General features: G+C 38.6%; 1 protein-coding gene across 2 annotated transcripts in view; it reads left to right on the top strand.

The window, feature by feature from the left end:
• Positions 1–1,547: 1,547 nt before the first annotated feature.
• The window catches only part of SRFBP1 (serum response factor binding protein 1), a 71,886-nt gene continuing 48,381 nt past the window's right edge, over positions 1,548–25,052 (top strand). The window contains exon 1 of one of the 2 annotated variants that reach the window (XM_027670878.1): positions 1,548–1,673. In XM_027670878.1, the coding sequence (XP_027526679.1) occupies positions 1,644–1,673 (30 nt within the window). In that variant the 5' untranslated portion in view covers positions 1,548–1,643. Of the gene's footprint in view, positions 1,674–6,681; positions 6,785–25,052 lie in introns of those variants that run through there. The other variant, XM_027670879.1, reaches the window with a different exon arrangement.

The following is a 25,052-nucleotide window of genomic DNA, read 5'->3' on the forward strand; positions in this document are numbered from 1 at the left end:
GAATTTTTATGATGCAGCAGCTGCAGTAAACACCCTCATCTGCAGTTAGAGTCTAGGCATTCTATCTACTTAACTGAAATTCAGCTCCTGTTGGAAAAAAAGTCCTTTACTACAATATGAAGGGAAGGTTCAAAGTAGTTTCAGTTGGCTCTTTGCAGATCCAAATGAAACCTAGACTGCTACTGAACATCCAGAACCACTTTCAGAAACATCCGAAATGAAACTCAAAAGTAATACTTTGAAGGACTAGCCTGGCCTGACCTCACTTGTAGACTTGATAAAAAGTACAGTCAAAGGTGACTTAGCTGCAGCTCACTTACAGAAGATGCCTAAGTACCAGCTGGAAATCAAACACCAAAATATAACAAGATCCAAATGCTAGATCCCACAGATAAAATGCGTAACAGACACAACTGACAACAGTTGTATTTGTTTAAATATTCAGACTTCAAAGCAGAATTCCAGGCACAACAGTGCCATCCAGGGGCCAGCAAATTGCTGGTGAATGTCCAAAGAATTTCCTGAAACTGATCTTATTTGTATAAACAAAAACGAGGTTATGTTTAAAAACAATTTCCCCAAATATTTTCAAATATGATCTCAGTTCTTTTGAATACTGCAACAGATAAACAGCAACGTGAAACAATAACTGATTCATTCTCTATGCATGCTATAACTTGCCTACAATTAAGCATGAATTTTACAAAAGTCTTGTTTCATTAGAAGAATATTTGCAGCAATTTAAATCAACAATTCCTTCTAGCACAATAAATTGGCAATCATGAGGAAAGTTCTGATGAAACCTTGCCCAGCTTCTGAGACTGAGACATCACAAAGTCCAAAAACATGTGCTCAGCCACACGTCACTAAAGCTACTTAAAATTACCCGCTTATACAAAATTTTGCACAACAAAAGCTTCAGGAGGCACAATTTCTATACAACCCATAATCTGCCTTCTGCACTAATGGAAAATTCAATGTTAAAAGTGTAAAGCACTTTATAAATGGAGGCTTTTTTGTGGGGTAGGGGAGATGGAGAAAAGTCTAGACATACAGCAGCGGGGACCGTTCGCTGCTGTAACTCAGCAGCAACACTGTGGGAAAAGCAAGAATCTCAGGATATTTCTAAGATTATAAACTATTCGGAGGGGCAGACGTTACTTCAGCTTAAGGATTTAGAGGAGTACACCTCTTTACGCCTTTGATTCAGCCAGGTGGCGATGCGACCAACGCCGCAGCACGGGGCACGGTGGGAAGTTTCAAGTTTAACCTCGTGCGAAGCCAGCTATTCTCCAAGAGCGGCCCCTCGCGCCTCGGGCAGGTCAGGTTCGGGATCCTCCTCCCGCGCACGCCGCACATCAACACCGAGAACCAAAACAACACCTTTTTTACACCGCTTTCTGAAGAGGGATGCCGGGCAGGCCCTGACGGGGAACACCCGGCTCGGGGCGGAGCTGGAGGACGGCTGAGCTCTGCGGGGCGGGGCCGGAGGACGCGGGGCGGGTCGGAAGCACAGCGGGCCGGGGCGGGGCCGGAGGACGCGTGGCCGCAGCGCCTGCGCGCACTTTCGGTTCTCTCTTCCCGTGCTGTGGCGTGGGGAGCGACCGGGGCTGTGCGGGGCGCCACGGGCGGGGGCCGGCGCCATGGCTCCCGTGCTGAACCTCAACAACGAGGTGAGACCCCGCGTCCTCGGGGGTGGAGGTGGGAGCGGGCCGGGGGGACGGGTGCGGGAGGCTCAGGCCGGGGAGGGCCCGGCGGCGCAGGGGGGGCAGTGTCCGGAGGAGGGGGCCGGGACACAGAGTGGGCACCGGCGGGTTGCCCCGCGGGCGAGCAGGGTCGGCATTGACTCTCTCCGAGGCCGGCGTGGCCGCCTGGAGCCGTAGGGAAGGCCCCATGTGGCTCCAGACGGCTGCCTCCGTCCCGGTGGGAAACGCATCCCGCTCAGCAAAAGGGCTGCGATGCAAACAAACCCCCGAATTGTGAGGACAAGCTGCTTTTCGGAGGGTGCCGCGCAGCTGTCGCACGTGTGCCCCAGTGCGGTGTCCTCCCTGTGGGCCTCATTTGGTCACTCTTGTCTTACTGTGTTTGTGCTCACACCAACATTTTCCCGGTGATTCTCATGGACCCACCGAAGACCGGGCTGCCTGTCTCCTGGATAGCAAACATATGATGTTGCCTTATTTTCTTGCAGGTGGAGGGACTGAGAATAAAAAATCCATGTGTTAGAGCTAACTTCTTCCTGTTCTGAAAGAAACTTGGTGTTTAATATTTATTTCAGAATACTTTTCCCACTCCATGGTGTAAATTCACTTAGTCAGGGGTGTTTCGCTTTGTAATGTGGTTTGGCTATGCATTTGCAAATCATCCTGCGCAATAAGCCTGGCACAACTAAAGCGGCCTCATTTTTAGGTGTTGCACCAACAGTGTAAAGTAGCTGACAGCTCAGCTATGTGTGGTATCAGCATCTGCAGCTATCACTGCGCACTTCCAGAATTCCTACATAATTAACAGTTTGGTTAACATTGATATTTGTCATCAACAGGACAAAAATGACTGTGTTCCAGGCACATGATAACTTGGAGACAGTTGATTTGCATATTGATTTGCAGATCAAGAATTTAGCACGTTCACCAGGAAAAATGTTTGATATTACCTAAAATACAGATATTTACTCAGTAATTTATTGCAAGTTTTTGGTCCTTGCAGTTCACAAATGTAAGGTCAGAAATGAGTCATTTCACATTGAAATATGACAGTAAATCACCAAAGAAGAGATTATTTCATTCATTGAAGAAGAGTTTTTTTTGATTGATCAAATTCAGGTGGTGTTTCATAGTCTTTCACCACAGAGATATTAGTATAACAAGTATGAAAACAGAAGCATTATTTGACTGAGGAGTTTTTTAGAAAAGGAATACAATGAGTTTCTGTACAAAAGATTGGATAGTTTCAATAAGGATGTTGGGGATACCTTTTCATCGTATAGTTCAAACATAACCCTCTTCTAAGAGGAAACTGAAAGTAAGTTCTTATATTTTCTGGAGGTGGAAGTTTTCACCAGAGCTTGAACAAAAAGTTGGTGCTGTAGTAACAGGTCCATCCAACATGTAAGATAGTACAGAGACTGAAATCCTGGATGCCGTCTTTTCAAGAGGAACAGAAGGTAAGGCTGACTTACAACAGGATGGAGACCTAGCGTGAATAGATTGAAAAGTGTTTTCCATTTCTATGCCTATGCCCTTTCATAAGTGTCAGAGCTGTGTTAATTACTGCAGTTGTTAGTCATAAAATGTGAAATAAATAAAATAAATATATTACTTACTATTACCTGGGTATTTGCTAACTTTTTAACAAATACCCTCTGTGTATTTGTTATAGGGATGCCCTTGTAAGAATGTATTTTACTAGTAAAAACCATATATCTTCCTCTAATAGAGATGAAATGGGGAGATTTGACCACATATAAAGGAATGATTTTTAAAAGTGCAATCAATTAAATAAACTTTTTTGTGTATTCTTCCAATTTGCTGAGGGAAAGATGTACTGTAATTACAAAGCAGCTCTATTCTGTACACCTCTGGCTTTTCTCAGTCAGCCAATGCTAGGGATCATACTAATTTCTTTCCCCATTAGGCCATATCTAATAGGCATGATGGTAGTTGTTGCAGAGGCAACTTTGTGACCCTTATGGAGCTGATAAACTTGCTTGTCCTAGCTGGATTTACAGGAGTTTAGTATCTAAGGCAAGCCTACAAGAAAGCTGGAGAGAGACATATTAGAAAGGCATGTAGAGGTTGGACGGGGCTTTGAGCAACCTAGTCTGGAGGAAGGCATCCCTGCCCATGGCACGGGGGTTGGAATAAGATGAAGTTTTCTTCCAACCCAAGCCATTCTATGAAATTCTGCTGTATTATACTTATGTATTTCAGGTGTTAATTCTGGCAAAGAAAGATTTCTGCAGTTAATAAACTACCATGTCCTGCAAAATGGTGGAGTCTTAAGAAATTCTTGGATCCAACATTTTCTGTACCAATTCGTATTTTGTTTACAGGAAGAGCAAATAGTCTAAGACCAGTGGTTCTCTGTGACATACACTGGCACTTATATTAATGTTAATTGACTTTTATTTTAGTTACTTTCTGTTTTATGTTTGATACTAGTAACTAACAAAACTAAGTTACCAGTGTCCAAAAACTTTTTTGTTTCCATTCCTGTAAACTATATTGTCATAGGTAAAAGGTGTGCAGTATCTGCTTTGTACAGACAAGATATGCTTGTTTAGCTTATCTCTGAATGGAAATACCTACCTACTAGAGTAGGTAACTACAGTTCAGTGTAATTTAATGGCAGGTGTTTTTTTAGTACAGCTGTGAAAACAGGAAAAAAACCCATCACACTCTTAATGGAATGTTTTGTTAGTACAGAGTAAAAATTAAGCCTTTGGTTCAAATATTGTAAAGAAATAAAGTGTATATGTGCTTTGAAATTAAAGGAAGTTTAATTGGGTGGTGATTTAGCTTCTAATCACCAAAGAAACTTGAAAGTTGAATAATATTATTATTATTGTTATTATGAAAATCTTCCAAGGAATAAGACAAATAAAGGACTGTGATGTCTGTTTCCTTTCTGAGAGTTTTTGAACTCATTGGATAATTTCAGAGGGATTGGAAAGGAGTAGAGACCTCAAAAGTCACTTGGTTTTGGGTTTTTTAATTGTAATTTGCTTGAAGAATACTATCTCCATAAAGCAGTATGCTCTCAGCTGTTCTGATGTAATAAGGAACGAAGAATGAAAATGTTGCACTGTTTAGGTGACTGTATGAATGAGACATTTGAGGTGACTGTACAGTGTTAAGGATCCAGGGTGAAAATAAGAGGAAGTTGCAATTGTTGTGGTGAGGTGAAATAAGACAGAAAATAAAAACAAATCAGTCCTAATTTTTGAGTTATTCACAGCATAATTAGTTTAGATAGTCCATTACTCTCTCTTTTCATGTAAAGTTGTTTATAGCAGTTTCAAAGCTTCAGAAAGTAACACTATTTTCATGTTAACAAGTGAGACTTGTGCCAAAAGTGTATAAATGTTCTTTTTCTTTATTGCTATTTGAATTTATATAGAGGTAATAACAGAAAAAAGCAAGGTCTTGGCAGAACCCATGGTTAGCAAGATCCAGTAATTTTAGGAAGACATCGTCTAGCTGCTGGTAAATAATGTGCTACAGTTTCAGTGTGCCTGCCTGACTGAAAAATTAATATTGAAAAGGGCTAAGAAACACAATTGTTTTTTTAATTCAAGCATCTCTGTTACTGTATGGGGCCATTGCATTTTGATTTCTGTGCCCAGGGAAGAGTTGGGTGGCAGGGAGGGAGGGTGGGAAGGAAATAAAAACTACGGAAAGTTAGAACAAAGTGAAACAGTGAAGACTAGGGTTTTTGAGAAAGAAGAAAATGCAGTATTTCTTACCATTTTCTACTCATTGCTTTCTTTTATACAAAGGAAAGCGTAAGTTGTAGAATGAAATTTCAGTTTTTCCATTATATATCCACTGCATATGATCTTGCTTTTGCAGGGTTTGTCTGTATTAAGCTTAATTTTTTGTATTGTCCTATTGTGCTTACTTTTATAAGCATGCAGGCTGAAGGAATCTTTTTAAAAACCTGTTGCTGTCTCAAATATGTTCCCTATTTTAAAAAGCTTTCTAAGAATTTTCAAGTATTTTGCCACAGAATAGCTTCCAAAGGTAAACTTTTCTGGAAACATTTGCTAGATGGCAGCACATAATCATCAACTGCCATGGATGAGGGCAAGTTTAAAGGGAGACAGGTCGTTTAATGTGAAAAATTATCCTTGTTGATCAGCAATATAGAATAGCGTGAAACAAGCTTTAGAATTGGAGCCAATCCAGCTTTGTGGAGTTTTTTCTTTTTGTTTTTTTTTTCAGAACCATGCTTCTTAAATAATGTTGTTCTGTTTTTACAGTCATAGTCTGCTACCAACATTGTATTATTGCAACAAATATAGATATCTTTCTGCCCACCCTCTTTCCTCCTCCTTTTTCTTTTTTTTTGGGATTCCATTCTGCTTACAGCTACCTCAAGGTGCTACGGTGCAGAAAATTCATGAAGCTAATGCAAATGATGTCTGTATAAGGTGTTTTAAAAGTTAGTGTTTTAATGTGTATGTACATGAATGCTGTGATGACTAAAGATGAATATTAGTAAGGCATCATATTATGTAAAGCAAATTGTTAGAGTTGAGAGTTGTTTCTGCCTGTGGGATGTGAATCAAATTTGCCAAACTTGTTTGGATATGGAAACTTTGGTAAGTTGTATTTAATAATTAATTGCATATAGACAAAATAATTTTTCTCTATAAAAATGTTACAGAATTAGAATACTGAATTAGAAAACGTTGAGCTGTATTTACAAAGCTGTGGGGTTTAGATAATAAAAGCTGATATCTGCATAATGCTTGTTGTCCATGATAGAAGTGTTCTTTTTTTCCTGTATTTTCAGTCTGCTAAACAAAGTGCTGAATTAAAATAATTATGTAGGGAGCTTAGTAATGAAGCTGAAGGTGGTGAATTCCATTCAGTAGTGTTTTGGGTTCCAGCATTTTGTGCTGTGACACTCAACATGGCAACGCTCAGCTCTTTTACTCTTTTAGATTTAGAACTGACATCCTCACCTCTTGAATTATCTGGACTGTAGTTTAGATGAATGACAGCCTTAGAAAGCAGTCTGGACCTCTGACTTAAGAATTTAACTGGTGCATGGCAAAAGCACAGAGGGGTATTGTTGCTGATAAAGAAAAAGATCAGACAAAAAGCCATGGGAAATAACTCATGAAGAAGGACTGAGGTAGAGTCTCTGGAAGTCTGAAACTGCAGCTTGAGTTATACCTGTAATTCAGTAATCATACAAAATTATATATGTAACTCTTGAATCTTTTGTCACAGTGCAACCAGAGGTAAACATGTATTTGGAGATGCTTATATAAAGGCTGTGTTGGCTTGGTGTAGCATTGGTAGGTGTCATTTGTCCTTAGGTGGTCAGACACAGCTAAGATGACAAACAGAAAAGAGTTACTGAAATTGCATTTATACGTGCCTTCATTTGTAAATTGTGGAAAGGTCACGTATATGCTTTTAAAAGTAAATAATTTTTGGTAGCCAGATTTTCTGTATATCATTATAAAAAATTTTGTCTGAATGGAATATCAGGAAGGAATGGGGAGGGGGAAATTTGAGAGGGTCATTCTTTCCTCCTGACACTGAATTGACTTGTATAACCAAGAACTGCATCATGATTTTTGTAAGGTGCACTAAACATGAAAAACCTGATTGCTTACCCATGCTAGTCCTTAATGTATTATGTATTTCTGTTTTTTATATAGTAGGTCCAGCATGCTTGTATAAATGCAGTTTTTAAGTTGATAAGAACATAAAGTTTTTTAGTCATTGACTGATCACGATTTCTGCAAGAAACATTCTATACAAAATGAGTTTGACTTCACCATGGTATTTATTTATACCTACTTAGGATCTTCCTTTAAGCCTTTGTCAGACTGTTACATCACTCAGATGTGATACACCTGTCTGTGTTTTTGTTGACTTAAGATGACAACTTAGACAATATAATTTAAGATTTTGTTTATTAATTGTCTATTTCTTTACCCCACATTTTATACTGTAGAAACTGGGATAGTTTTTAGAAATGAAGCACCTCTCATACAAAGCTTTTTTTGAAGAACTGCTTTGCTGTTTAGACAGATGTGATGTGCCCTGGAAGGAGTGTGATTTTCCAAATGTGGTTTCACAGGCACCTGGACTCACTGTTTCTGAATCTAGGGATTTTCACTCTCCTTGCTCCTCACCCATTCCAGCCACATGGTCTTGCCTCCCTCTTCTGTAAGCATAATAAATTTTTTGCTAGGGTAGTCTTCTGCTACATATTTAAGGTAGCAGGGTTTTATAGGAAGTGAGAGCTTCAGGAATGTGGGACCAAAGATAAATGGGAGGGGTGGAGATGGGCTGTCCCACCACAGTGAGCTGTTGACGTAAGCATTCAGTTTTTTAGTGTTTTAGACCTGAATGGCTAGTGTTATCTAAGGTATGTTGTGATATTTTAAAGTGCATTCCTAGACCTTCTTTACCACTGATAAAATTGTGGTAAAGTCCTAAATTGAGTCCTAAATTGAAGCTTTCAAAATAATACTGACAGAGTGCTGTAGGCGTTACGGTGTTTAAAAGTGTCTAAAATACTGCGCAAGCAGCCCAGTGCAGAGATTCAGGCATCTCACTGAAGATCTGTTTTGTGTGCTATCCCCTGGGCTATGCCATAATCTAGGAGTTCCCTTAGGGCATTTTAATATTCATGTCTGATGACTTTATAGCTGCCTAAAGGGGAAGGGAGGCTTGAGATGAGGCGTCTGACCAGTTATGTGGTATTGGACTGAGTTGTGTGATGTTTTACTGCTCATAATTTAAAATATCATGCTGTCTTTTAAGGCATGCCTCTGTCTGATGGCGAAAATGCAGCATTTTTAGTTTAATGGCTTAGTTGTAAAACTTTACAGTGGATGACAAAGCTGATGTATGGGTTCCCTCAGTCTGAGAGGAGTTGAATCCTGTGATCTCAATGACCAGCAGAGTGCACTAATCACAAATGCTAACAAATACTATTGCTGGGCTACTGTCTGGCAAAGAAAGGAGATTTTATGGGGTGAAAGGAGTCTGGTCCATGTATTTCACCAGTGGGAGCATTTCTGTAGGGAAAGACCTTGGCAGTGCCAAGGCTGCTTATCCAACAATTTGCATAAAATACATGAGCTCCCTGAAAGGAAAACCTGAAACTCAGGACCGTTTACTCCTAATGAAATTCTTGCTAGTCTACTGCTGAGTTCCCTTTTGCTGTTTTTTCTCTGGTTTATGGACCTTGTTTGATCCAGCTATCCATACTATCCAGTATACTGGCCAGGCCACTTTCTTGAAGTAGAAGCATTTGTTCTAGACTCCCTCACACTGAACTGAGTCTGTAGTATTAGGTTTTTCAGTTCTGTTAAGTACCCCAGCATCTAGACAGTTCTTGTACTGTTCTGAGGAGTCTACCAGTATGGTTAAGCTGTATCAGAGACTCCTGCACAACTTGAGTCAACTTTAGGTTCTTCTGAGACCAAAATTATTCTTAACGTAAAGTGGCTAGGTACTTTTGAAAAAGTACAGGTGTTTAGGATGCTCTGTGGTCAGAGTTTAAGCTGTGGCTGAATACTGGCTCTGCCAAGATCCGTGTATCCCTGGCTTGCATGTGGTCTTAAATACTTCCTTGAAGCTGGTCATACTATCTCTTAAATGTCACTAAAGTCGGTCTAAAGTCTCGAGAACTGAGAAAGGATAAGTTTCTACACAATTCAGAACTAAATATCTAATCTTTTCCATCAGTTAATTTCTTAGTATACTGGCAAATCACTATTTTTTTTCTGTAAATTACAAATCTGTGCAAAGTTGGAAAGCAAACATGGCTTTCTCTTTAAACTCTGGAATACTTGGCAGCAGTCACTTTAGCTCTATGGAAATGCATGTAAAAATTCTTGCATTAGTTGTGTTACTAATAAATAATTCTAGGCACAACAGTTTCTTGAAGAAAGTTGTGCTACACTCGGCTTGATTTCTGCTTAAAACAGTTGAAGTGATAAATTACTGACATTCTTTTACAGACCATGTAAATGTCCTAAGGAAAAGGTCTTTTGAAAGTTTATGAAATTTCCAAACTTATACTCTGCGAGATAGAATTCTGAGGAATTGTGGTTTTTTTTTTCCCTAGGAACTGTTCCAGCAGCTGTTTCTAAAGTTTCTAGAGTTGCCACATCATCAGTTTTACTAATATTAGCAGCAAATTCTGATCTGCTATTCACATATATTTTGTTTCAGCAGATTACTGAAGCAATTAAGCTTGGCAAACTAGGCAGTTTTTTGCTTCTGGCAGCATCGTATACAGCCGTTATCAAACTACTGTACTTCAGGACAGTAATGAACGCTTTTTCTTAGCTTAAGTGGTTTATATAAAGTGTGTGTGGTAGGCCACGTAGGCTAGTAAGATGCTCTCATAAAACAAAACATCTGTGGTTCCTTGGTGTGGTAGTGTACTATAATGAAAAAAACATGCAAATGGTCATGGGAAACTTTGTAACTTTTATTTTTAAGGAACTGTGAGATACTTGCAGTACACTGTAGTTTTTTTATCAGATGTAATTCATGGCTATATATGCATGAGTAAAATACAATTTAAAAAAAGATTCTGTAACAGAAAATGTGCATAATTGCTTAGTGCTGTCATTGCAGACGTCTTTCTGCAACCTTTACATTTCTGGGTCTGGAGCTTGCTGCCAAATGAAGAAGGAAGCAAGGCTGAAATGGGTGTAGAAGGGAAGGGGTGGTGATAGATGTTTTCATAATGGAATTTGGGGGCCTGGAGGAGGGGACGTTCCTAGAAGGAGAATAAATTAGTTGTGAATTCATTGCAAACTGCCTTTTGGTATGGCAACGATAAACTTTTTTTCAGTTTGTCTTATGCTGTGGAGGTCAGTAGTGGAGAGCAATTAAAGGAAAAGTGGCCAGCTACTAGATTTGGTGACTTTTTAAATTGTTCTTTAAATCATATAAAGAAAAGGAATTTTAAATTCTTATACTAATTTTATACAAAAAAAATTACCATTACATTATTTCCATTGCAAAGGTGGGTCACAATGATAACTGTTTATTCATATGGTATTTAATACCAAATGAAGTGTGTCTGAGGGGAGACTTTATCACTCTCTGCAACTACCTGAAAGGAGGTTGCAGTGAGGTGAGTATTGATCTCTTTTTCCATGTAACAACAAAAGAGGAAATGGCATCAAGTTGTGTCAGGGGCAGTTTAGATTGGATATTAGGGAAAATTTCTTCACCTAATGGGCTGTAATGCACTTTAACAGGCTGCCCAGGGAAGTGGTTGAGTCATCATCCCTGGAGGTATTTAAAACATGTAGATCTGGCACTTCAGGGACATGGTTTAATGATTGGCTTGGCAGTATTTGGATTATAGTTAGACTTTATGATCTAAAGGGTGTTTTTCAACATAAATGATTCTGTGAATCCTCTTTGCTGCTTTTTGAGAGCAGATTAGAAAAAATATAAGGTCATGTACAGGTATGTTAGTGTAGGAAGAGATGAGTGAGTAGAGACTGGTTGCATGAGGGGCTGGTAAGGACTGTTTTGAATAGCAGCTGCTTCAAAGAATGAATAGGGGATTTCATCCAGAGGCAGATAATCTCTGGAGAAATGCAGCAAAGAAAATTAGTAGCTCAGGAGAGCATAACTTATACTGCATGTTAAGATATGAATTCCAGACAGTGTAAAACGAAAGGGCAGTTAAGGTGATTACTTGCTCATGAAGCAGTTGAGGAATAATGAAGGAAGGATGGGAATAGAGAGAGAGCTGGTAATTCTTTAAATATTCCAACAGTCAAAATGAAAGGTGGGTGAACAAGATGAAAGTAGGATGAGGAATGAGGAGAGCTCATAAGCAGGGGAAAGGGGGAAACCTGTGTTTGGTAAGAAAAAGCTGGAGATTGAAGAAGAAGGGAATCCTCCAGCAGAACTAGCACTTGGTGTGGAAGAGAAGTTTTAAATGGCTGGAGAATGAACATACCATTGGGTAGATGGGTAATGTGGGAGCACTTGTTCTGTCCCAACAAAGAAGATTTTGCAGGAACCTTTGAGCATTGCTCTGAGTTGTTAATAACTAATACTGGGATAGTTGTAGATCTCTTGTAGGATGTCTTGGCAACTGATGGAGAACTAATTGTTAGAAGGTACAGTTTTTAAATGAATAGTGTATGTCAGACATCTGGCAGCGATATTTTAAGCTCTTTATTCCATCTACTTTTCATACTTGTCCTTTTCCTCAGCTTCTATTTTACGTCATGAAGAAAATTCCAGGAAGAATACAGATGATTAGATTTTATTCCTTTTAAACACTGACTTCCCCATGTGTTTGTGTTTATGAAAAATTCTCATCATGAAATTGGTCTTTTTAAACTGTTCTGAGGGAATAAGGAACACTAACTGGTGTAGCAAGATAATTTTCCGTTCCCATTAGCAAAAATTTTTCCTGTCCTTCCAAAAAGACTGAAAAATAACTTACACGGTAGTGCCACTCTTTAATATTTATTTATTTATTTATTCGCATAATCTGTAACTGCTAACTGAAAAAAGTTCCTACAAAAAATTTAAGTCATAGAGACATTATAGTAGAAATCAACTTAATGGAAGAGCAGTTTTCATGTGAGAAGTAGCAGAGTATTTCAGAGTCTGTCAGACCAAGAGTATTGAAACATGTTTGAAGCCAACAGTAGTTCACATTCTGGTGATTTTAGTAGTCTTTGACACAGGCTGAATGTTCATCTTGTGTAAGTCAGAAAAATCTGTGATGCAAATTTGGATTTCCCTTATATCAATTTTTATCACAGCGTTGTTCCTGAGGCCATGGCTTTTACTAGTCAGTGGAGTACTCTAGGTCTGAATAGGGGTTGTACTCATTGAATGCGTTGTGATACTTATTTTTTATATGCATGCCAAGTGTCCTTGTGCTAGGGGCACCATAAGACGCATGAAAAGCTAGACTTAATAGTCCATTGGTAAACGAAGTCTGAAATATTTTGCTTTTGTTAGCTTTTTTTTTCCCATAAGGAGAAGACAGATCTCTTAAGAAGATATCCAAAGATACTTTGAACATCTAAAACTGCAAATATATCTCTTCTGTTCTTTTTAACAGGCATGGGGAGAAAAGTGCTTATGATTTTTTTCCACTTCCTAGAACTTCACTCATTAACTTTTATTTGATCATTTTATTAGACTAAACATCATTCTTTGCTTTCCTTATTATGCTCTGTTATTCCATCCCATACTTCTCTACTTACTGTGTGAAGGTTTTTGTTATGATATTGCAACACTATTTATATAGATGATTTTTTTTCTTTCTAAACTTTTTAAGTGTCATATCTGAACATCTGATAAGGAAGCAGACTCTCTTAGGAGTTACAGATTAGAGACAGGAGAAAATTTTATCCTCAGTTTAAAATAAATTTGCATGACAAAAATTTCTTCAGGTTGCGAGGAGAGTGTAGTACAGACCTGCTTATCCCTCCAAAATCTATCAATACTGATGATACTTACTTATATGATGAAAATTAGCTGTAACTGTTGCAAGACTTAATTTGAGTCCTGGTTTGCTTCTATCCAGAAGCGGAACTGAATTTCACTTTAGCAGCAGGAGTTGATAGCTGTTAATTTTGTTGGTAGTTGATTGTTCACCTTTTTTGATGGGAGTTTTCACATACCTAAAGAACCTTCTAGCCTTTTGGTTTTCCAGTACTTATGCCTCTTCTTAATTGTATGGAGAGGGATAACTTTATAGAGGAGTTTGAAGAAAAATAGTTTAAATTTAAAAAAAAAAAAAGTTTATTGTTCTTATAGTAAGATCAGTAACTTTTAATTTCAGTTTTCACAATGCGAGCTATACCTGTATTTATGATCAATCTAAAAATTGCGATATTTAGTTTATTTTTTTTATTCTTCAGATTTATAAGGAAATGGAGAAATGATCTAGTAGGTATTTCTCCAACTTGATCAGTCCTCAGCTAATGCTGATTTGTTTTATTTGTTAATGAACTTAAAACCATTTTTCTTAATGATTCTTCTCTGCTTGCATAATTACAATTATATAGTAACATTGAAATATGAATTTTGAAGTGGATGAGTCTAACTACATATTTGGCAAATACTGTGCTGCTATAACATTGCACAGGCTTCCCATTCTTTCCCTTACCTCTTGGTGTGTGAGACCAGTGTAGGCTGAGAGTAATTGAAGTTACTATAGAAGTATCTTTTTTACATGAGGTATCTTGCACAGAAGAACTTTTCCTTCTTCTATTCCATTCAGCAAGTTGTCAGGGTTCTAATTTCCCTGGAAGTTTCAATCACCAGATTAAAAACATCAGTCCAAAGAATGTGGTAAGAATAAAATGTATTGTGTGTGTAAGCTGAGAACCAATGATGCCTGGCATGTTACAACTTTGAGGCCAATATTCCTTAAAACTTCATACGGGTAGCTTGCGTTATTCCTCTGTCTCTACAGTTTTTTAGAGTATTATGCTTGGGGTTGCTCTCTTTGAGTGCTCTCTGTAGCTGTATTTATGGCCTGTTTCCCACCTGTTTGAACGATCAGGAGATGTGACTGGTGTTCTGTGGCTGGTTTGGAGCCAGACATGCTGGCAAATGAGTATGCACGTACTATTTGGCAGCCAAAATGGAAAAGATTTGAATTCTGCTTGTGTATTTCTTCCATGCTAGGCATGCTAATTTTAGTTCTTATCTTCTACTTGGCTACTAGTCTTCACAAAATGTGTAGGAGCTCTGGCCTATGCTGTTTTGTCAACCTTGCTTACTGTTTAATAAGCCCAAAAGTTACTGGAGAAGGATACTGACAAACAACATACTGACAAACCTGATTTCCTCAGAAATCAGGCTAATAAATATAATTTCAGAATACACAGTTTTAACATTCCACACTTTCAGAATACCTGGGAAAAGTTGTAGCACACTGGCACTCAATTTTTGAAGTTATGGTGACTTAGGAGACCAATACCACTGTCTCTTAGCGAAAGAAAAAGATCATTAATTAAACTTAATTGGAAATACTGAGCAACTAAGAAATTTTTAATATCTAAATTTTGGAAAAAAAAGTGAAGAAAGAGAGACTTGTAAGTTGACATAGACACAATATGTTTTAAATTTAGGATAGGATACGGTTTCCTTAATTTTTTTTTGCATTTAGTTTATCATAGTTTATCAGCTTTACTTAAAAGTAGTTATACAAATTTATGTGATAATTAAAGAATTTAAAGTCTAAATAAACTATTGAAAAGCAAAATTATACATAGGAGAATCAACTTGGCTGGCAGTCTTCAGAATTTCCATCTTAAACTTTAAGTTAGCTCAGATGCTGATTGTCAGCTTACTTATTACGTCCAGCATAAGCTGCGTCACCTTTCTGGGTGCAGATCATGTCCATGAGTGTTGTCCAAAGCACTGCCAGAACAAATGAATGCATAAACGGTATGAGATCAGTTCTACCAGTGCAAAAAGAGGGGGCAGCATGCATTCTTATTGGGCTAATTGACATGCAGCTGCTGCTGTCCCTGTTTTCCCATTCGCATCTCACCCTCAGTTAGTACTCTCATACAAGCAGAGTGATCATCTTACAGTGGAAGCTGAGCAGCTGTGTTGTGGTTCAGAAATGAATCTTGATGTTTTACTTAATGACAGAGCAAAGGTGCACGCTAATCTGAGCGTGACTGTTGACATGCTGTTTGGCCATAGAACATTGGAGGCCTGTTGTTGAGGGATGGATGATCCATGAATGCCCAAGTCATGTAGTTTCTTGAAAGTGAACAACTGGATGGCTAGACAAATGATAGTAGGACCCTTGGAATGCACACTTAATCAAGTGCAATTTACTAGCTTGTTATTTTAAAACTCATGAGGCATGACAAGGCCAAGTGCAAGATCCTACACCTGAGCTGAGGCAGCCCAATATCAATACAGGCTGGGGGATGAAGGAATTGAGAACAGCCCTATGGAGGAGGACTTGTGGGTGCTGGTCGTGAAAAGTTGAACATGAGTCATCAGTGTGCATTTGCAGCCCAGAAAGCCAGTCATTTCCTGGGCTGCATCCAAAGCAGTGTGGCCAGCCGAGCGAGGGAGAGGATTCTGCCCCTCTACTCTGCTTTGGTAAGGCCCCATCCTGGAGCACTGCATCCAGCTCTGGAGTCCTCAGTACAGGAAAGACATGGACCTGTTGAAGTGGGTCCAGAGAAAGGCCACTAAAATGATCAGAGGGATGGAACATCTCTCCTATGAGAAAAAAACAGAGAGTTTTAGCTGTTGCACCTGGAGAAGAGAAGACTTCAGGGAGACTATATTGCAGCCTTTCAGTACTTCAGAGGGGGCTTATAAGAAAGATGGGGACAGATCTTTTAGTAGGGCTTGTTGCAATAGGACAAGGGTAATGGTTTTAAACTAGAACAGGTTTGATTAAGACTACATGTTAGGAAGAAGTTTTTTACAATGAGAGTGTTGAAATATTTGAACAAGTTGCCCAGAGAGGTGATAGATGCCCCATCCCTGGAAATATTCAAAGACAGATTGGATGTGCTCTGAGCAACCTGTTCTGGTTGCAGATGTCCTGCTCACTGCATGGGGTCCATGCAAAACACTGAGTCCAACCAAACTGTTTTGTGATTCTGTAAATATTCAACAGTTAAGTGCTATGTAAAAGGAAATGTAAATGAGAGACAGTAGAGAAGAATATAAGGGAAAGAGTGCTGTGTTCACGGTTTGCCAAAGTTTATGCATTCATACCATTCCTCTCTTGTAAACATTTCTACTGTGCACTTTTTCAAGTGACTGATACCTATGTCTGAGGTAATCACACCAAGATAGAATGAGGGGAAAATTATCTGATGCACTAGTTTGTCCTGTCAGATGAGCTGTCAACTCTGCTGCTACTTTTCATGCAAGATAGAATGATATCTAATGAAATGCTTTAGTTTTACATTTTGTTGCAAAGGAATTTATACTTAATTGCTGGTAACAGTAGGTCTAGTAATATCTCTTAGTTCTGTCAGATAAACCCATCCCTTTATGCTTCAGGGCCTTGACAGACAAATTGAATTTAACTTGCATTTAAAGCATTTGGTGATCTAGTACCAGGTGGTCAGAAGAGAGAGCTCTAGCTGCCTGCCAGTGGTTACCCTAATACTGCAGTTTGTGAATTGTAGAAAGTGAAAAGTTGGCAAGTGCTCAACAGTGTTACTCAAGTCGTTTTTAGATAAAAGGAGGTTAATCTTTAAAACCTACACATTAACCTGAGTCATGTTATATTTTTTAAATATCCTTAGAATAGAGGTATAAGTTTGTGAACTTCTTTGACTGTCTTTTTTTGAAAACCATGAAATTTTACAGAAAGGTGCTTATTTTACTTGAAGTGGAAGAAGATGAAGTAGCAACATGACAATGCATCTTAAAGGAGGGAAAAAAAAAAAAGAGAAAAAATAACAATCCCAAGCCAAAGCAATCACACCACCAATGATACCTCAAAATTAATACTGGAAACACGATGGTTGCACTTCTGTATTTGTTATGGAAAAGGTGTCTTACCCAGTTGTGTGACAATTTTCATGATGACAGTTCAACTCTGCAGGTTTGGATGATGTTTGTGACCCATATAATTAATGTAAGGTTGGTGGTGAGTCAGAATAGGCAAGGTATGGTGTTATGCTTCAGATTATGCAAGTAGTATAGAGATTCATAATGTTGCCTTGGGAGCAGTGCTCCTTTTCAGCTGGTTTTAAAACGTTCATCATTTGAAGAGGGGGAAAAGCCTTCAGCACTCACATTATTTATTTTTGTTTGTTCATCCTAATAATTCTTGTCACTACTGTTACTGTCTTCTTGTAAAGTCAAAGGTTAAGGAGGTGTGAAATTCACAAGTAGCTTTTAGCTGGAGCTCTGGTCTAATTAAGAAATCCTAGACATAGGATTGATTTGAGCTTTGGTATATTGACTGCCTTGATCACATCCCCCTACAACATTTCATGGAAATATTTTTAGCAGAGTGCTAGGTAGGAGTTTCAAACTCTAATCCAGCTGATCAATTAAATACAGAGTTAGAAATCACCTTCAGGTAGTCCTGTGTTTCGGAAGACTTGTATAATTTTTATTTCCATGTGGTTAGATGTGAAATGTGATATGTAATATCACATCTTTAGGCTAGTGTATCACAGTTTTTCTTATCTGGACGTTTACAACTACTGCTGTTGATGTAGGGTTTAGAAATGTGTCTAGCCAGCTCATGATTCTGGTTTGGACTTGAGTGATTTCTGAACTACTACATAGAGTCTGACTCCATGCAGTGAGACACCGACTTTGAAGCAGTAAATCCATTAAATTTTGGTCTTTGGCAATGAGCAAGTAATTCTAGGCTGGCCTTACTCCCTCCCAACTATCTTAGATATTTGGAATTGCTTTGTAAAAGCTTGGATGAAAATGATCTTTTCTAGCAGTTTGAGTACTCACTGTGGTTTCCACTTGGAGAAATTATGCTAGAAATGACAACTGTTCTCCATGCAGGAGGAAATATAGTGCTATATTGAATAAAGAAACTCATATTTCAGTGATTCAGTTGAGAAAGTACGAAGAAAGCAGCATGGGCACACTGTGGAGGAAGGGTTTGACTCACGAGGAGTATGTGTGGTACTCTTCCTGTGAAGAAGGTGGAAATATGCCCAAGTGGGCAGCGTGCTTTTTTCCATTCATCTTCAGCAACTCACTTTGGGAATTTGACAGGATGAGTGTCCAGAGGCCTGAGAAGCTTCTGGTGTTTTGCTTTATGTATGCCTCCAGCTAGTGGTGGCACTTCTGCCTGCTTTGGGCAGCAGGGTGCAATAGTTTAATCCTGAAGAATTTTCCTCATGTTTCATGAACTGTGCGTTATGTTAGATGTATGGGGGTATAATTGAATCCACTTGATTCACACCTGTTTGCTGCATATAGCTGAAGATGGCAAAAGCAAGATTGACACCACATTGGTATGGCACAAACTAACTGAAAAACTGTGTTCCTTAGCACTATCTGACATTTGATCAGTATATTAAATAAAGGGATAGCTCATTTATTGTACTCTAGCTTATTGCAGTCCATCTCTATCTCCTTCTTACATTCTTGTTTTGCTCTTTTGCCCTGGAACTAGCTAATATTCCTGTGACCATAAGGGAAAACAGTTCAGGAAACTGATCTGGCTGAAAATTCACCTTGTTTGTTTTGCTTATACATTCTTTTTTGTGGTATATATTTGTATAAAACTGTCTCAGAACTGGACCCTGATATTCTACAAAGGTGTGTTATGTTGTTCTTGTTGCCTTTATCATCCTATTAATATATATGTTTTTATAATGCAAATATATGAAAGTGTAAGTCTATAATTGCTTATTTCCACATCTTTTCACATATGTAAAATATATACTGTAATATAGGGGTTCTTTTTGTAAAAAAAAGAAAAAAAAAAACTTGGCAATTGCTAACTTTTCCTAAGAATCTAAAAATCATTAGATCTTTCAAGCTGACATTCCAGATAATGGAGAGAAATATTTGTAATGAAGTTCCAGAAACATTTTTTCACTTAGATTATTCACTCAAAAGATTATGTACTATTGTTAGTTCTGGCTAATATGTGATCCAGCTGCAGGTGTTTTGAATTTTAAAACTCACTGTTGCCAAATAGCACCAAAAATTAACATTGAGAATACTCTGTTGCCATGGTAATTTCTTGGTTAGGAGACTGCCAAGAAACTATAAAATGAAACCAATGCTTTTGATGTGCCCTAAAACGAGGAAAGGAAAGAAGACCAGTGAAAACTGAAACATTACTTAATTCAATGTTTTTCTGGTATTGAAGAGAGCTTGAATACTCAGCTTAAATACATTTCACTTTCTTTTTAGTTTGGTTTGGTTTTTTTAAGCTGGATCTCTTGCTTTGACATTTGTTGATGTGTAATTTAAGCAATTTGCAAAACTTTTTTAAGAAAGACATTTTATAAAACACAACTCATTTTAGTGTGTTTTTAATGATTTTCCCTTTCTACTTTAGCAGCATTGCTTAATCTTGAGGGAGTTAAAAAGTAAATCTTTTATTGCAGTAAAATCAAAAACTATTATGTACTTTTGAGCAAATACACGTAATTTTTCCTTTTGCTTTAAGTAATTTTGATCTTAGTAGTAGGAGGCTCTCATTTCAACCTGCAAGGGTGTTCTTGGCATGAAGGGAATCCATGAGAACTGAGGTGTATCTTGTACCTACACTTCATTTTTTTGCTGTTGTTCATTCACCAGACCCGGTTTGTGCAGGTATGTGGTAATTTGTCAATAGCATTATGATCAGCTATATTTAAAATAGACCCTTTCTTGAGACAGAATTTACAGGATAGGTTCATGATGTTGTCTCCTTTTTATCCCACTCTGAGGTGTGACACTCATGACAGTTAAGTCCTGTTAGCCTGGAAAGCCCAGGAAGAAACTGAAGTGGAAAAGCAAGCTCAGAACTACCCTCTTTTTTTTCCAGGCATCAAGTGATAGAAAAGACATAAGAGACCCTATATTGCAAAGTGGATTTGGATATATCTGTGTAAAATTACAGAACATTGCTTTAGAAATGATATCTTCAAATTGTAAATGAAATATCTTTGCAATTGCGTCTGGGCCTTGAAGACAATCTTCATAGGGGAGAGACTTTACCATGCTGGAGAAAAGTCTGGAGGCCTCTGTTTGACCTCTGGGTGTATGTTTGTACAACGTTATGGATATTTCACAATGTTATAAACTCTCACAATTAGTTTTTTAGGTGAGGTTAGATGCAGTGTCCTTACTTGATGAGAACAAAATGATTTGTCTTTTCTGGTTGCTTGTATTAGAACTAGGACTAGACTGTGTGCTGGCATAAAGCAGAAGTAGATGAAGAAATTCTGGTCTGTCTAGTGCTGGTTGTTTAAGGATTTAATAATTTAAGTGCATTATTGGGTCACGACCAAAATATTCAGTACCTCTTGGGCTGAAGCCCAAGAAGAACAGTTGTATGTACTTCAGGCTGCTTAGAGGAAAAAGACATGTCCATCAGTTTATTGGCTTTCATGCATTTTGGATAGCTGGGGCTGACTGCCTAAGTTAACTTCTAGTAACTTTGAGTTAAGAAGTATTTAAGACATTCTGGGTCCTTCAGGTATTTTCATGTACAGTATTAGTTTTTATATATGGTAACATGAAAATCCACTTTTCCTTCACAGTTGCTCTAGTATTTCAGTGCTTTTTGAATAGAATATACTCAAATGAATCATAGGCAGAAACATATTAGTGCTTCTCTTAATCCATCGGATTTTTTTTAAGAATGGTATTGGGTCTTTTTTTTTTTTTGTCAAGTACAGTTGATGCTGTTGTTCAGAGTAGGCACGTACCTTTCTTGATACATCTACAAATCTTTAGTCACACTTTATTTTTTTCTAATTGGCTGCACACTAGGTTAGTTTGGAGGCATGTTGCCTGTACAGACCTCATAACAAGTTTCAGAAGTGGCCAAGTATAACATTTTATTCTAATGTAATGTTCCTTTGAGAACTTTGCTGCTGTTGTTTAAAAAATGTGAAGGCAAATACCTTTGACTAGTCATGTGAATTTGAATGTAATATTGCACCTACACTGTCATTTTGTCCACATTCCTTGGTGTGTTTTTGTTGCCATCCCTAATATGAGGACCATTCTGTAGTGATTTAGGGTTTCAGAACTAAACCTGGATTTTTTGGTGTTGTTTTATCAAAAAATGTCTTAGGTTTCTCTTAAAGAAACTTGAAGATTTTGATACAAGATTTTTTGGAACAGCTAAATTATGTGGGAGGCTCTTAAAATAACTTTCTGTTCTATTACACGTGTCTTGTCTTTTATTATGTTCAATAACCATGTCCCATCAATTTAAAAGGGATAATGTCTGTGATGTCAGAAGCCCTTTCCAGACAGTCTAATACTGATTCAGGCACTGATTCAGCCCTTCCAAGGCTTTTGTTAGTTGAAATTAATTTGTAACTATGAGTGAAATACCAGTTCAAACAGAAGTATTTTCATTGGGAAAAAAAACCCCAACCACAAAACAAAACAAAACAAACAAAAAAACCTAGAAGGAAACTTAGAGATCAAAGGTACAATTAAGTAATCCTGTGTTAGTTTCTCTCCCTGTATTCCCTCTGCTTGGGCATGAGAAGGGCTTGGACATGCTGAGGATTCAGAAGGCCTGATTGGACTACTACACAAGACTGCAAATCCCTGGGAATGCTTATTAACCCTTCAGGGTTAATCTGGAATAGGAAGGCAAAGTGACTGAACATCTTTATCGATGATTTAGATGAGGGGATTGAGTCCATCATCAGCAAATTTGCAGATGACACCAAGTTGGGAGGGAGTGTCGACCTGCCGGAAGGCAGGAGGGCTCTGCAGAGGCATCTGGATAGACTGGAGAGATGGGCTAACTCCAATGGAATGAAGTTCAACAAGGCCAAGTGCCGGGTCCTGCACTTTGGCCACAACAACCCCCTGCAGTGCTACAGGCTGGGGACAGAGTGGCTGGAGAGCAGCCAGGTGGAAAGGGACTTGGGGGTGCTGATCAACAGGAGGCTGAACATGAGCCAGCAGTGTGCCCAGGTGGCCAAGAAGGCCAATGGCATTCTGGCCTGCATCAGGAACAGTGTGGCCAGCAGGAGCAGGGAAGTGATCCTTCCCCTGTACTCTGCATTGGTGAGGCCACACCTTGAGTATTGTGTTCAGTTCTGGACCCCTCAGTTCAGGAAGGACATTGAGGTGCTGGAGCGGGTCCAGAGAAGAGCAACAAGGCTGTTGAAGGGACTCGAGCAGAAGTCGTATGAGGAGAGGCTGAGGGAGCTGGGGTTGTTTAGCCTGGAGAAGAGAAGGCTTAGAGGCGACCTCATCACTCTCTTCAACTACCTGAAGGGAGGTTATAGCCAGGTGGGGGTTGGTCTCTTCTCCCGGGCAACCAACAATAGGACAAGGGGACATGGGCTCAAGCTCTGCCAGGGGAGGTTTAGGTTAGATGTTAGGAAGAAATTCTTTACAGAGAGGGTTATCGGGCATTGGAACGGCCTACCCAGAGAGGTGGTGGATTCACCATCCCTGAAGGTTTTTAAAAAGAGGTTGGACGTGGCCCTTAGTGCCATGATATAGTAATTGGAGTTGGATCAGGGGTTGGACTTGATGATCTTGGAGGTCTTTTCCAACCCAACCTATTCCATGATTCTATTAGTTTTTTCCTTTCTCAGCTGTAAATTCTGGGTTAAGTACAGTTCTTGCAATGCCTTTAAACACACACTTGTTATATGGATTGTTTGCTAGAAGTCACCCCCTTGGTTTGATATGTACCCTCTTGTTCCTTTGTACCATGTCATTTGTACCCATCCATTCAAATCAGGGTTGTTTTTATTGCCAGATGCTTCCAGGAGTAGCCATGTGCCAAGTATCACTTGAATGTAGATTGTGCTGAAATCAGCAGTTCCTATTATAATCCCCCTCAGTAATGTGCAGTCATTGGAAAAGGTGAATTGCAGGAGAGAGTTTCTAGTTCTTGTCTGGCTACTAATCTGCTGATGCCCTGCTATGCTGTTTGTTTCCCCTTTCTTGAAGCAGCAGCAGCTGCTGCTGTCTGCCTATGGCTTGAACTGGTTTGTGTGTAGTTGGCTGGTGCACATCATGTTTTGTGGCAATCCTTACTGCAGGTTGCAAGCTCTCAGGTTGATGATGCCTTTCTTTGTGGAATACCTGCAGGTGGAAATTCGTGGAATTTTTTGCATTTCATCTTTGTTTACAATCTGTAGCAGAAAGTGCAGAATGGATGTGATTTTTATTCATAGCCATAACTTTGGAAACATGCTCATGTGCTTTCATGCTATGTGTTAGTACCGAGGCTTGTTTTTTAAAAGTCAATTCATTTCCTCTGTGATTTCTTTTAGATATAATAATTCATATGTAATCTATATCTATTCTTATTTTGATATTATCTATTATTAACAATTCATAAAAACAGATATTTGGCACTATTAGTAAGTAGCAAGAGCTTGTCTCATAGTGTTTTCCTACAGAATAAAGAAATGTCTTCAACAAAGGAAAGCATCACTTTTTCTTTGTTTAGAGAAATCCTTGAAGTGGTTATTTCCACTTAAAATTTCAGACTTCCTTAAGTTCCAGGAATCCTAGAATGTGTTTCTATTGATAGAAGAAATTGTTTGGTTTGAGTTTTGCTTGTGTTTATTCTTTTGTGCTTACTGTGACCTCTGAGTAGATCAAAAATCCTTATTGCCTGGTCGTAAAGCACAGTTAAGTCTGACCCTGACTTATATTGCAGCCTTAAGTTTCAGTGCAAAGACTTCTTTTCTTGTTGTCTTTTCTTGAACTATTTATAAAAAATACCTTATTATGAATAAATATTTGTTATTATTTTTCAAAAGTCATGACTGTGCTTGGTGGGGGGTTGTGTGGGTTTTGTTGTTGTTGTTTTTTTTCACTCAAGACAAAGTTGCCTCTCTCACTTTGTAACATGGAGACTAGGAGCCACCCTGGTGGTCTGAACCCCGTTGTTCCAGGCACACTGAAAATCTGAAGCTAGACTTTTTTGATTTCTTTCCCAAGGAGCTGACTGCTTTCTTGAGAACTTTATGAGTACTTCCAAGAACACAGTTGATGCATACTGTCCCGTGTGAAAGAAGTGACTGGATTACATAAATTGATATGCCTAGTCTGCCAAGGAGCGAATACCTTCCCTCATTCCTGCTGTCATGTCTATACAGCCTTCACTGGCTGGCAGCAGGGGAGGCTGGAGTTTGGCTCTTGAAGGCCCTGGAAACATGCTGTGTTTGCATTAATATTTCTAAAAAAAAAAAAAATGACAAAATATTTTTGAGAGAAAGTTAAATATATTGCATGTTTCTATACACAGTAACTAATATGGAAGGTATGAGTTATTTAAATTCAAATATATTTGTAGCTTGTGGATGTTTTTAATGGTAATAAAATAACCAAACCCAGCCTCCCCACGCCTTCTAAGAAGGCATACACAGTTTGCAAACTCATCGAATGTACATAGCATCAAAGAGGTATTCAACCAGAAGATGCATTATTTTCTTTCTTCCAAGAATATGTAACACAGGGAGCTATGATAATTTCAGTCTTACAGAAAGAAATGTCTGCATGCCTAGATGGCAAATGGTAGGATTTGTTCCTTAGCGTGTTAAGACTTGAGCAGTGCTGCGGAGACTTGGCACAGGGTGCTTTTTGGCATATGGTTTCTGCTATGGTTAACTGAAGTAGAAATGCTTTTATAAGTAGGCCTGTGTGCACAGTTATTTTCAT

Source organism: Neopelma chrysocephalum, unplaced genomic scaffold, assembly GCF_003984885.1.
Source record: "Neopelma chrysocephalum unplaced genomic scaffold, ASM398488v2 Primary Assembly neopelma1_96942, whole genome shotgun sequence".
Taxonomy (NCBI): domain Eukaryota; kingdom Metazoa; phylum Chordata; class Aves; order Passeriformes; family Pipridae; genus Neopelma; species Neopelma chrysocephalum.